Genomic DNA, 13646 nt, shown 5'->3' with positions numbered 1-13646 from the left:
AAATTAATCTTTCTCCTTTAGGATTTGCAAGAATTTTTGGTTACCCAGTAGGAATTATTGGAAACAATGGAGTTCTTTTCTCAGAGTCAGCAAAAAAGGTAAACAGATAGATTATTAGCTTCTTTGCCACTGAGAAACAAAACTTCTGGTGGACACCTTGCTCTTGAAATGAGGAACTTTTTTAAATAGAGAAAGAGAACCTGCACCGCATTTTTCTTGTAAATGGGAAACAGTTATAAGCTGTTAATAAGCTGTAAAAAACAATGGACCATATTTTAGAAACAGTGGTAGATTTTTCTGATGTGAAGAAGATAGACCAATAGCAGAACAGCATTTGGATTCGTGTGAATACAGCATAGTTGAAATAGTATATCCTGAAACTTAGAGCTGCTACAAGTCCATGCTGACTGCATCAAATACCCTGTTGAGTATTCCTAACCTCTAAACCATGAACTACTACAGAAAATTACATTGTTGTTTTTGTAATAACTGGAAAATTTAAAGCCGGGATTCCAGCACTCAGTTCATCGGCTTACCAGACTTTTAATTTTTATACTTTGCTGCAGTGTCTCCTGTCTTAGAATAATGAGTGAAAACCTGTGCCCTCTTCTCAAAATCTGTGAGCTAAAATACCTGTTTGGTGAATGAAAGGCCATCTATGAAGGAATATTGTGGTTTTATTACAGTTAACAGTGCTTTACAGTTTGGACTTCAGGGAATGATGGTGATAAAGAGTATCTGGGTATGGCAAAGTGCTTACTTTGGTCTCTGTTGTTTGCTTCAGTTCTTTATTTTTTCAAGAAACAACTGTCAGTTGAATTTTTTGTAATAGCAGTTATATATGCTAGTTTTGTTCCAACATGCTTCTTGAGCTAATGGTGAGGAAATCGCTGTTTGAAATGGGGGTCTGAATATACAGAAAAAGGAAGCATTGGTGAGAAAAGTGGAGAAAGGAAGTAATTTTACTGGATTTATTGCTGTTACAAAAGAATACACAAAATTGAGTTTCATGTGCTGAAGGAATAGTTCCCACTTGGAGCACTGTGGTAAATGACTTTTTTTTCATCTGACATTTGTTTTAACAGTTATTTTTGAGTAGAAAATAACTCTTGCAGTATTTCTAATACTTCCAGTATTTTTCTAACAATTTAGTGTTACAACTTCTTTTCCTAACGATGAAAAGAAATGTAAGGATTCTTCATTTTCTGACTGTTACTGGCATATCAGTACTGTAAAAGGAAATTCACTTCTAGAGAAACCTTTGTCCATGCTGTTGCTTCTATAAGGAACATGCTCTAGCAATACTCCTTTTCTTTCTTTGCATTTTTGTAATGAATTGTTGTACATTTTTCCTGTGATCATCACTATGCTATTCACGTGCTTCTCTGATTATACTTTATTATTGTTCTCTCTTTTTTTCTTTTTATAATCTTTGCAGGTTTTATATACGAAGAGGTTAGATGTTTTCTCAGTTGTGCTACATAACCTTGTTTTGTTTTGTTCACTAGCAAGCAGATAAATAACCTGAGGAGCTTTATAGATTTAGATTAGTTGAAACAGAGGCTTGGAATCTACTATTTGTAACTGTGCTAGGAAATTGGTCTTCTGCTAGTAAATAGAGAGAGGGCATCTGCGGTCAGGAAAAGGAGAAAACATTACAGCAGTTGGCAGGGCCATAAGTAAATAATGTGTGTGGCCTTTCCCATTTTCAAAGACTGCTTCTATTTTGTACAGAAAATGTGGAGATATGTTTCTCTGACTGACTGTCTTAATTTCTCTGACAGAGTCTTACCAAACTTGATGTCAGATGCCACACTGAAGCTGTCTGTGGTTTAACTGCATATTTAGGCTGAGTCACAGCAGTTGAGCTTTTTGGTATTAGTAGTTACGCTTTTTAAGGATATTATTTCTGTTTTACCATGGGCTCACACATTTTCGGAGATCTCTTAATTCTGCTACCATGAGTGCATGTTTTGCAGTTAGCTTTGGGTGAAGGAGAAGTAGTATAGCGCTTCCTGATGGAAGTACTCTGCTGGACTTTAGTGGAAGGATTTAGCACAGACTTCAAAGTGCTGGTAGTGATAGCTTCACTTGTCTAACTTTTAATGGCTTACTCTTTTCTTTTTTTCCTCTCCACAGGGTACGCATTTTATCCAGTTGTGTTGTCAGAGAAATATTCCCATTGTGTTTTTGCAGAATATTACAGGTGAGTAAGATCAGTATTTTGAGGTTTCACTGTGTTGTAAACTTCACTGTTAGCTGTTGAGGCTGCGTTCTACACAGCCTCTTGTGTGCTTTGTAGTACCTACATCTCCAGCCTGTTTGGAAATCAGCCTGTCAGCAGCTGGTGAAGGCCTTGCCTTATGATTTGCTCCTCAGTTCTTTCTGCATGTGCTGTGAAGTGCGTAGTATGACATATGACACAGTATTGTAATATAAAGCTGATGAGCCTTTGTTCATGTATTTCTTTAGGTTTCATGGTTGGCAGAGAATATGAGGCTGGAGGGATAGCAAAAGATGGTGCCAAGATGGTAACTGCTGTAGCTTGTGCCAATGTACCTAAAATAACCGTCATTATTGGTGGCTCTTATGGAGCTGGAAACTATGGGATGTGTGGAAGAGCATATAGGTGGGTGTTGCTTCGAATTATGACAGCAGATAAAAATAATTTAAGAGAGCATAACCTTGAAGTACCATTCTGAAAAACCATCTGAACTCTTGAAGAAATTGTGCTGTTTGGAAAATAAAACAGTTCTCAGTGAATATGTTCATAAGTAAATATAGCAGCCTGACATTTGTAGACACTGATAAGGCTCATGATTCACCTTGAGTTAGGTGACAGAGGAGCCCTTCTAACATGTAAACCTGTTCACATCTTTTGCTCCCATTTCAGTTATTGGTGAAAAAATTGTGAAGTCCTAAACAATCACTGGGCAGTATAGGCTCGTCCTTTATTCTGCATTCATAGGAAGAGTATATCAGCTTGTGTAAAAACTCCTTATTCACTTCAATGAGCCTGTTTTTATGAGTAAGGTTTTTAGAACCCCTAAAGATTTTTTTGTTGATGCTTTGGACATGGCTTATGTGATTTTTTAATTTCATTTTTCAAGGTTCCTGTTACTATTGAAGTTATTTGGGATGTTTAGGAGAAAAATTCCTGTGGGCTGGGGATGTGAGCTGAAGAGGCTCAAGAAAGAGAAATATTTAAAAAAAGGTGTTTGAAAAATGGAAATGAACAGAATTTTTAAATTTTTGAATGCAATGCTGCAAGCACTGAAGTATGTTAATGTACCTTTTTTAAAACCTAATATGTTGTAATACTGTCATGCATAAAAATGAATTTGTAGTTGAGTGAGAATTAGTTCTGCATTAGGAAATATGGCAATGTCTTACCTTAATGTTTAATATGCATTTTTTCAGTCCAAGATTTCTATATATGTGGCCAAATGCTCGCATATCAGTGATGGGAGGGGAACAAGCTGCAACTGTTCTAGCTACAATAGCTAAGGACCAAAAAGCAAGGGAGGGAAAACAGGTACATCTTTCTTCCTTCGTTTGTAGTAAAGTCATTTTCACTTATTCTTTCACTGGAGTTGGTCATTTTGTGAGCTAGGAGGGGGTACAAAGAGTGAGACATCAGTGAACTACCCCAATGCCACCTAGTGCACTAACAAACATGAAGCATTTGTGAAATGTTACTGCTTACCTCTTTGAAATGTGAAGATCATTCATAACATTTCTTAACTTGCTTAAAAAGAGGAGTATTTCATATGCCATCATATTTTTGTACTTTGTGCACCAGGTTATTAGTTCTGCCCCAGATGAGCAACCAGGAAATCTCCTTGGTTCAGGAGTATGAAGAGGAATATGTCAGGATAAAGTGTCTTTCCAATTACTATGAAGGTGGCAGTTTTAGAGAAAGTTGATCTTTGAATGATTCAGTGATTGAGAATTATGAAGCTTGTCACAGCAGAAGTCTGGAGAGGTTTGGAAAGGTTTTAGCTCATTTCAGCATTTTAATTGAAAATTAGAGGTATATTGTTTAGTAATATTTTACAGTTTCTCTGCACACTCTTTTCTGCTGAGTTGGGTTTTTTTAATTATGAGGTTTATGGTTATATTAGTGCCTTGATGCCATAAGAAGCGGTTTTATTGTGATGTCTTAAAATTGTTCATATTTATCATGAATAGTTAATCAGAACAGTGAAGCAGTATGAACATGTTATCTCAGCGTTACTCCTTTTCAACACTTCACTTGTTCTTTCTGTGGGTAGAACATATTCACCCCCTGTCTGTCTGTCTTTCCCAAATCCATGATACCCAGAAAGAAGTTCAAGAAAAATAATTAGTAGTAGTTAAATGTCAGTAAAATGTGTTAGAAACTTGAAAGTTTCCTCAATTACACAGTGACTGGTCTGGATCATAGAGAAACCCAGTGTTAAAATAGCACAGACTTACTTTATTAAAAAATCTTGCCAAAGGCAACCCAAATTTTTTTCTCAGTACAATAGCTTCAGTAATTTTTCAAGTGCTAATCACCAATTGCTCTTGCACTTAAATGTATGTTTATTCTCCTTTTTCCACTCACTTGTTTTGAAAAGTGGTATTTTAATTTTATTATCAAACATGCAAAATTTATAATTGTGTGCTAGAAGAGTAAAAAAACTTTGGGGAAATCATGTAGGTATGATCTTCAGGTTGATGCTGCATATAAAGCTCTGCTATCATTGTAGAAGAAAATATTAAAGAATATTTTATCTGGTTTTTAGTTGTCTGAGGCAGATGAAGCAGCTTTGAAGGAGCCAATCATTAGGAGGTTCGAGGAGGAAGGAAACCCTTATTATTCCAGTGCAAGGTAACATATAAATAACTATTCTAAAACTTAATTGTAATCACGGGACTTGACATCTAGCTCTTGGTATTAAAGAACAGCAGAACAGAACAATCGAAAACAAAGATTGTGTTTGATGTGCATTGAAACCAATGTCTTGTCTGTCTTATCTCTGGGACCTGGTACCATGAACTGTTTCAGAAGACAGCATGCACTTGCAGGAATTACTTTGCTGGTTCTAGAAGTAATGATGTGGTAGCATGGAGTTTCTATGTTATGTGTTTTACTCTGCATAGGTTTTATATCATTCTCCCCAGTGTAGTATCTGGTCACCTTTCTAAAGCCTATTGAACAATGTAATGAGTGGCTGCATGTGTGTTGGGAGGAATTCATTTTAGTGGGATCCTGCAAGTAGAAGAGGCCAGTGGAAAAGGAGCTAGCAGTTTCGAGAAGACCTGAAGCCATGGTCATGGTAGGTGATTGTATTGGATGATAGCAATTTTTGTAGGGCTTTAGCTGATGGGTGCAGCATATTCATGTTTGCTGAGAAGTCCTTTACAGTAGCATTTCATGCTCAGACTAATGGAATATTAGTAAATGCCCAGGAACTATTTAGGCTAATGAAGCCAAGGTGGCACCCTGAAGTGATACTTGTGGAAAGTGGCTTGGAGGGTTTCTTGGCCTTTGATTGTTATTCTGCATTAGTTTCATCCTGTCAGTGCTAAAGTTCCTCCACGTATTTCTGCTTGTGGTATCCAAGAGCTTGTTTTCCACAGGCTCTCAGCTGCTGATGATAGCATATTTCAGTGACCCAGATGTCAGCTGTGAAAGCAGCACAGCTGGCAGTTAACACCCAGGAGACTCCTGGAGTATGTGGAAGAGAACTTCCTGGTCCAGGTATCAGACAAGCCAGCCAGAGGTAAGGTGTTCCTGGTCCTGTGCACTCTTCCAGTGCAGAGGAGCTCATTAAAGGGATTGTGGTTGGAAGCAGCTGGGGATGTAGTGGTCACACCCTGGCTGAGTTCAGGATCTCAAGGATTGCAAGCCAGCAAAGAGAAACTCTGGACCCTAAAATTTGGAAGAGTGAAGTTCCAGATACTTAAAGGGTTAGTGGATGAGATGGCCTGGGAAACTCCTTAAGGACAGAGGAGCTGATTAGAGCTGGCAACTCTTCAAAGACACTTTTCTTAGAGCACAAGAGCTCTTCATTCCAGTGTGTAGGAAATAGAGCATGGCAGGCTGGAAACTGGCATGGCTGAGCAAGGATTTGCTCCTCAAACTGTGGAGTAAGAAGGAAATGTACACCCACTGGAAGCAGGGACAGGTAACCCGGGAAGAGCTCCTTCTTCATGATCAGAAGTAAGATATGAAATTACTGTTAACTTTTACTCTTTTCTGTAGGGATAGTGGAATATCTGATGTATAACTGACTTATGACTGAGTTATATCTTAACTTAACTGAGATATTTATACCTGGGAAATCTACGTTAATCTTAGTGTTTAATCAAATGAATACCTGCATCAGGATTGATCTTTAATGGGTAGTAAAAGAAATGTCACAGAAGTTTTTAACAGCTGACATTGTGCTCTAAGTCAAGAAGGAAAAATGAAAAAAATATGAGTTACCATTTGTTGTAGTTGTATTTTAAGAAGAAGAATTTTCCACTCATACAATAACATTTAAAAAATGAGTCAAACTGTCTGTATTTAAAATTAATCCCTACCCCAGAGAAGATGAATAATGTGATTTTTTTTTTTTACTTTTTTTTTTTTATACATTCACTGGCAACACTCAGACTCTTTGTACTCGATTTATTTAACATTCAATATATTAGGTATAATAGCAATATAAAAACTTACCATCTCCCAAAAACCAACAGATGATTTACAGTATTTGTCAGTATTCGCAATAGTAAGTTACTAATGTGTAAGAAAGCAGTTTTACCTGTAGGGTTAAGACTAGCATTAAAAAATACCGCATTTTAAATTTTTAATAATGTCCAGTGATCTTTAGACGTGAAAATTGAGTGTTTAGTACTAGCTTTGTGCTCTCTAATGAACAAATTCTACCAGTTTATGTTTCCAGAATATCTGGCCATTTTGTGAAGTTAGGTTGCAAATCTACTAGTCACCCCAGTAAATAGCTTAAATCTGCCCAGCCTAGGTGTTAGAAAGTGCTTTTAGTGCTAGGTGACCTGTCATTTATTTGAAAAAGCAGGGTAGTTATGCATTTCTTACTGTTTGTGCTTGGAAAGGCGGTGTGACGTGCACAGATGTGAGTTGGCTGAAAACTAGCGTGGGTCTGGATTGCATGAGGTTGGGTTCATGTGACGCTGCACTAAAGATAATAAGCCCAGCTGAGACATGAAGTCAAATGTCAGAGCTGAAATCCCACTGAGGCTTATCTGGCTATAAGCAACGAAAGTTAAATGCCTCTTTTCACAAAGGAGTGCTTTTGACAACAGTGTGTGACTGGCTCAGGTCAAGCAGTCCTGGCTGGTTTCTCTTGCTTTTCAGTTCAAGCAGGTGCAGTCTGCATTGTCTAGGAGCTTTTAAATTGCTTTCTCATAGAGTTAATTGGGTATTTCAGTGGATATACTCATGTTTCCTGCCCTTTCATGCTTTGCATTATCTAATTCCTAAGCAAGATCTCAGATCAATAGTTCAGAAGTTTTCATTATTGTGGAGTAGGCTGTCCAAGCAGAAACAATGAGATGAAGTGGATTACAGTCTTTGCAGCAATTGTTCTTAAGGGGATGTACCACTCACCTTGCACCTTGGAGACAGCCCTTTCCTCAGCCAACATCAGCAGCTGCTTATTAGCAAGCATTTGCTGTAATCCAGGGAGAAGTAACCAGTCCCCTTTGCTCTAAAGGGTGCTTCCTGTTGGGCTTCAAGCATGGTAGAAACACAGCTGATTGTCAACCAGATGTCAGGGTGCTGTAATTGAAACTGAATCTGGACAGCCTTTGTTTTGTAAGATCCCTCCACCAAAAAGGTCAACAAGGAAACTCCAGCAAACATCTTAGCATTTCTGAGAGAACAAAACTGATAGATGAACACAAAGACTGTTGTGTGATTGCTGCTCATGTGCAGCTGGTTTGGAGGCTCGCTCATGCTGTTGTTCTCCTGCCTAATGTCTGCCTCACCCTTAATGGCCATTGAGATTGATGTGACCCTTCCACTTGACTTCATTAGGCTTTGAATCAAGCTTTTTGAAGTAATAAGGAAGGAGAAGGAAAATGCCCTAGTGATCTTAAAAGACAAGCAAATATCCCTATTTATTCTTTAATCATTTTGCTTTTAAGTGATAACTTGCTATATGTACAGGATGTCAATACTGTTCCCTGCAGCTGTATTTTCTAATCAGACTTTAACCAATTTTTTGATTAGAACCTTTCACAATGAGCAGTCTTAATTAATGGCGGTCATTAGGCAGCACCCTTTTTAATGAGTTATATTAATCTGCTCAGAGGTTTCTTAAAAGATTTCAGTGATTTGCATCTTAACAAATTACACAAGCATTTTACTTCAGGCAACTTCATTTCTTTTACTCACACTATCTCAGTTACAGATATTTTATGAGTGTAGTGTGACTCATGTTCCAGCAATGGGGTTTTAATAGATAGTTTAATTATTAATGTTACATCCCAACAGAGAATGCAGTTTTCTTCAAACAAAGAGAAGCAGAAGCCAGGGGTGACCATACGAAAGCAGCTTGACTTCCATGCAACATCAAATCTCTACGGTTGTCAATATAAGTCAATTGTGTTGTTACCAAAAAAAGAAAAAAAACTAAACAAATCTGCCATTAAAATGTGCTTTATGTTTGGAAGTGGTTATTACAGCAGTAATCACTATGAAGTTGCAGCTTGGAAGGTACTGCACTAAGTTGGTGATTCTTTTGGAGTCAGTTCATCCCTGCCCTTCCAGGCCCTTAGCAGATGTGTTGAACATTTTAAGTATTACGAATTCCCTCATTCTGTTTCAATGTGTTTCATAAATAAAAAAGTTAATTGCAGGTATTTATTGGAAAAAAAATTTATATGCAGAGCAAACCTGTATCACTCAGAAATCCAAAATTTGCTTAAAAATAGAAATTACTATATTTGAAATTGTTCATAAAGTTGGGATTTCTTTCACAGTCTTAAGAAAACAGAAGAGTTGAGATTTATTTGACCTCACAAAACTACTTTTATTTTTGCTATTAAGGAGGATCTTCTCCTTTCTTTTGGCACATTAATCTGACTATATTCATCATAAATAAACCAAAATATAAGTACAAGGGGAAGAAATAAAAGCATATGCATTAAACTTTGGTAATGCACACTCTATGAAGTTGAAAGCATAGTAAGTACTGTCTTGGCCATTCTGTTATGCTAGATTATATCAACAGCTACAACCACTGTCTTGGGAAAAAAATCAAGCAAATTCAAACATCTCTTATGTAAGTCTCTGTAAAACCACTTTTCTTCAGCTATTTTGAACAAAAAAAAAGCCTACAATTGCTTTTGCTTTTGTATGGTAAGAAGCAGTTCCTCTTATTCTTTTCAATAGAGTATTGCCCAAATAAGCCCAAATATTTTAATGAGTTACTACTTAAAATTGAGTTACTACTTAAAATCTAAAGATACAGTTAGGAAAGAAGTTACTCACAGGAGTCAGACAGCAGGAGCTTAAAACATGCACTTTATCCAAGTTATGATACAGACAGCTCTTGTGTCATCTGAAACAGAATTTGCTGTTAGTACCGCTTCCCTGCAGGTACGGTGTGGCTGTTAAGAGTATTCCAATGCTTGGGTTAGTAGCCCACTAGAAGGGATGTACTGACTGAGAATCCTAAAATGAGAAGAAATTAGATAGAGCTACAGTTTTCTTATATTTGTATTTTGGGTTTATAGCAGGGGGTATTTTTGCCATGCCAGAAGTTTTTCTCCTTTTTACATTTGAGGAAATTCTTTACTGCAAGCGTGGTGAGGCACTGGAACAGGTTGCCCAGAGAAGCTGTGGATGGCCCATCCCTGGAAGTGTTCCAAGGCCAGGTTGATTGGAGCTCTGTGCAACTCAGAGCTCTAGAAACCTCTGGTCTAGTGGAAGGTGTCCCTGCCCATGGGGAGGGGGATTAGAACTAGATGATCTTTAAGGTCCCTTCCAACTCAAACCATTCTAGAATTCTATCATTTTTCCAGGCTTCTTTCTCTGCTGGGTGGGACCTAGCAGCTTGGCCAGTGAGTTGTGGCCACAACTACTGTGGTGCAAGATTTCTTAAATCAAAATTTGATTTTTCACTCCCAAGAAAGCTAGCCTGATTTTGTCCAGTTAGCAGCAAAGTCTTCCCTTCTCCAAACCCTTTCTTTTCCTTTTCTTCAGTTTTGCTCTTGTGCCCCATTTAGTTCAACAGTTTCCTGCTTGGGAAGCTGCACCATTATAAGATCTGTTTATAGTAGAGCATTCTTTCTGAGCTGGGTATCCTTTTTTTTCTCTATCTAGTTGGAAATACAGTTCTTTAATAGTTGGAAAACGTGCTCCTAGAGCTGAGCCTGAGCCCTTGTGCCTGAGGTTGTTAAAGGTGTCTTCTACTGCAATTCCATTTTGTGCTTCTTAGGATAGATACATGTTGTAAAATAAAAAGCATACATTGTCAGTCTCTTCATATTTTTATCTGATTTGATGAATATTACTTTCTCAGCAAATGACAAAATAAAGCAAATACGGAAAACAGTCAGAAGTGTCTGCTGCTGCCTCGAGCTTATAAGTATGTATTTATGTAAAGTTTGCAGTCTTCTTGGGGATGAGGTTGGCACATTTAGGACTGAAAGAAGAGTGCAAAATATATTGTTTCCTGTCTAACAGATTTTGCTAAGTAATCTCCAAACAATATAAAATTTGCAGATGGAACTTCAGTTAGAAAGGAAAGGCTGTGCCTTTTCTTGGTAGAGTCAGTCTTGGCTCCCTATTAATGACTGTTCCTTGTATTTTTAAGTTTTCCACAAAGAGCTAAGCATTAGCCAACACTGAACTAAGTTCACAAAGAATGCAAAATAAGTCTCTCTAGGGAAAGATGGGATGGAGGAGGAGCATCCCTGTCTTAACCAAAGATAGTGTGCATATGTTCTGCAGATGGTGATTAAAGTATGCATTTAAGTGAGATTGGGTTTCAATGAGCAGTGTGGTATCTTGCTTAAATATCTTGCTGGGGAAGTAACAATATTTACAGTTTCATGGCCTGCTGGGAATTTCAACACAGATTTTAATTTAGGTGGGATGAAGCTATCATTGAGAACTGATGCCACAAAGACCTTAATTTTTAGATAATATCAAAGAGACCATTTACAAGTGTTGGCTATGTGTGGGACCTGGGAATTTGACAGTTGCTTATTTATAATTTAATTGCCTTCAAGCCTGGGTTAAGGAGGGTAGTATCTTCCAGTCATTCAGAAATGGACTTAATGGTAAAATAAATGAAAGAAACTGTATTGGGTCTTGTTGAGGTGGAGTTCATTTTCCCACAGCAGTCTTCACAGTCCTGTGCTTTGCATTAGTAGCTAGAAAGCCTCTCTCTCCAGCATTTTCCCCCAGCAGTATTCTAGGGTGGGCAGGATCCTAGGAGTGGACACAACTAGGCCTGCTGACACAAATTAACCAAAGGGATATTCCATAGCATATGACTTCAGCTCAGTTCCAAAAGCTAAGGAAAGGAGGAGAACATTGGTTATTTACAGTGTTTGCTTTCCCAAGCAAATGCCACACGTGCTGAAGCCCTTTTTCCTGGGAAGTAGCTGGACATCACCTGCTGATGGCAAGTAGAGAATAAAGTTGTTAGGTTTTTTTTCTCTTTGTGCCCGTGCAAACTTTCACTTATGCTTTAGTAAACTGCCTTATCTCAGCCTATGAGTTGTTTTCCATCTTATTTTCTCTCCTCTGTCCAGCTGGGAAGGGCGAGTGATAGAGCGGCCCAGAGGGCACCTGGAATCCAACAAAGGTCAACCCACAGCAGAAATTCTGAAAATACTTGAAATTTATTCTGACTTTTTAATGATGAAAGAGTAAACACTTGTATCATCCTCACCTGGCAGTTGAATTAACCTGAATAGTGTAAATAATGATGTGACATAATCCTTAAAGTGCAAGCATTCTTAAATGTCAATAGGTCATTGACAGATGGTCATTCTCCATGTGAACATTGACAAGCAAAGAGGGCTTTTTTCTTTAAGGAGATGATTAATTATGAAGAATCTATTCAAAATATGTAGATCTGACGTTCTTCACTTATCTAAAATGTATACTTTGTTCTAGAAGACAATTCCATGGAGTAATGCACACCAGTCTATTGCACTGATGAACAGCATGAATTGACTCCATTGTTTTAAGTATAATTTAGCTATTTTACTCCTCTTTCTTTAATATAAACCATTTCCAGTTTCATGGGTTTGAAAGTATACCAGCTATGTATGTTGATTTCTTTTAATTATTAAAAGTTCTGGTTTGTTATGTTTTTGGTTTTCTCTAGATTATGGGATGATGGAATTATTGATCCAGCTGACACAAGACTGGTTTTGGGCCTCAGTCTCAGCGCAGCACTAAATGCACCCACGAAGAAGACAGAATTTGGAGTTTTCAGAATGTAATCTTAAACGTGTGATCATCAGAATTACCTCTGTATATTTTACTTGGGGCTGGGCAGCATACTAACTACAATATTGCGGTGATTAAAAATAAAGATTTGTAAGACGCTATTTTTAATGAAACTTTCATCATTATTTTCACTGACTGTAATTGTCACATGGTACTTCAGTTTTTTGATAGTGATTTGAGATTAGTCACTTAAGTGCTTATATAACTGCATTGCATGAATAAATTGCAGGTTCTAGAATTATACTTCATGTTTGACAAGAAACTGTTGATACTATCTTATATAAATAAATGTGTAAAGTAAGCTATATATTTGGTGCTTATCAGCTCCTTTGTTTCTTCTAATTCCTCTTTGTATGTCTCCTATAAATGCAAAATATTATTGAAGTCCAACAAAGAAAAACCCACATTTGCTAGTAAATAATTTCTGTGAAAGTTAAGTGCTGTAAGAGCAGGCAGGGACTTCAACACAGCATGAAATTATGGGTTTCATGCAGTTGCTGTCATCTTGTTCTGTCTCTGGATTTCATCTAAAAAATACTGCTCTTCTGTGTGGTTCCCTGAAATCAAAACAACTATTGAACCTGATGGATGCATAATGTTTTCTGGAAGAGATGAAAGTGTATGCTGGTATCTGTGAAATCAGCAGGTTGCTGAGAGCGTGTGTGAGGACAGGGATTGGCTGCAAAGGTATTTAAACATCTTGGCGTGTGGTCCTTCTAGTAATCTTGGTTTCACAAAGACAGAGTGTTCTCTCCACAAGGATCAATGCTTCACTCAGAAGCCTGAAATCCACTGACTTAAAGAGTTTTGAGATGCTGGAGTGCTTTGGTTATTCTGGTTTATTTAGGGTGGCTTGTTCGAGTGTAAAGCTTTTCAAGAATTCAGTGTCTGTCATTTAATTTGTTCTCTTCAGAAACATTGCACCTTGTAGAAACTAAATACTGTTCTAGCTGGGAATAGGAGGGTGATTTTATGTTATCTAGCTTTGTTCTACAGGTGCCCAGCCCAGATAGCCATTGCCAGAAATATTCTTAACTGAGAGTCAAATCCAAGAAGAGCCAGTGTATATGAATAGAGGTCCTATCCTGTGCTGGCCTGTGGGGAGAGGAAAGACTTCTAACAGGAGTGATCATCCTTGTTAAGATGCTAGCTGCGATCTTCCTAGGCTTGTGTGGAGGGA

The 13646-nt window shown here is 37.7% G+C and overlaps 1 protein-coding gene across 1 annotated transcript in view; it reads left to right on the top strand.

The window, feature by feature from the left end:
• The window catches only part of MCCC2 (methylcrotonoyl-CoA carboxylase 2), a 37007-nt gene extending 24234 nt beyond the window's left edge, over nucleotides 1-12773 (top strand). Inside the window, exons 12-17 of the mRNA XM_039567102.1 lie at nucleotides 22-98; nucleotides 2140-2206; nucleotides 2473-2629; nucleotides 3421-3535; nucleotides 4770-4855; nucleotides 12342-12773. Of these exons, the coding sequence (XP_039423036.1) occupies nucleotides 22-98; nucleotides 2140-2206; nucleotides 2473-2629; nucleotides 3421-3535; nucleotides 4770-4855; nucleotides 12342-12459 (620 nt within the window). The 3' untranslated portion in view covers nucleotides 12460-12773. The remainder of the gene's footprint in view (nucleotides 1-21; nucleotides 99-2139; nucleotides 2207-2472; nucleotides 2630-3420; nucleotides 3536-4769; nucleotides 4856-12341) is intronic.
• Nucleotides 12774-13646: the final 873 nt, after the last annotated feature.

This window comes from Corvus cornix, chromosome Z (genome assembly GCF_000738735.6).
Source record: "Corvus cornix cornix isolate S_Up_H32 chromosome Z, ASM73873v5, whole genome shotgun sequence".
NCBI lineage: Eukaryota > Metazoa > Chordata > Aves > Passeriformes > Corvidae > Corvus > Corvus cornix.
This window is presented reverse-complemented; position numbering and strand designations above follow the sequence as displayed.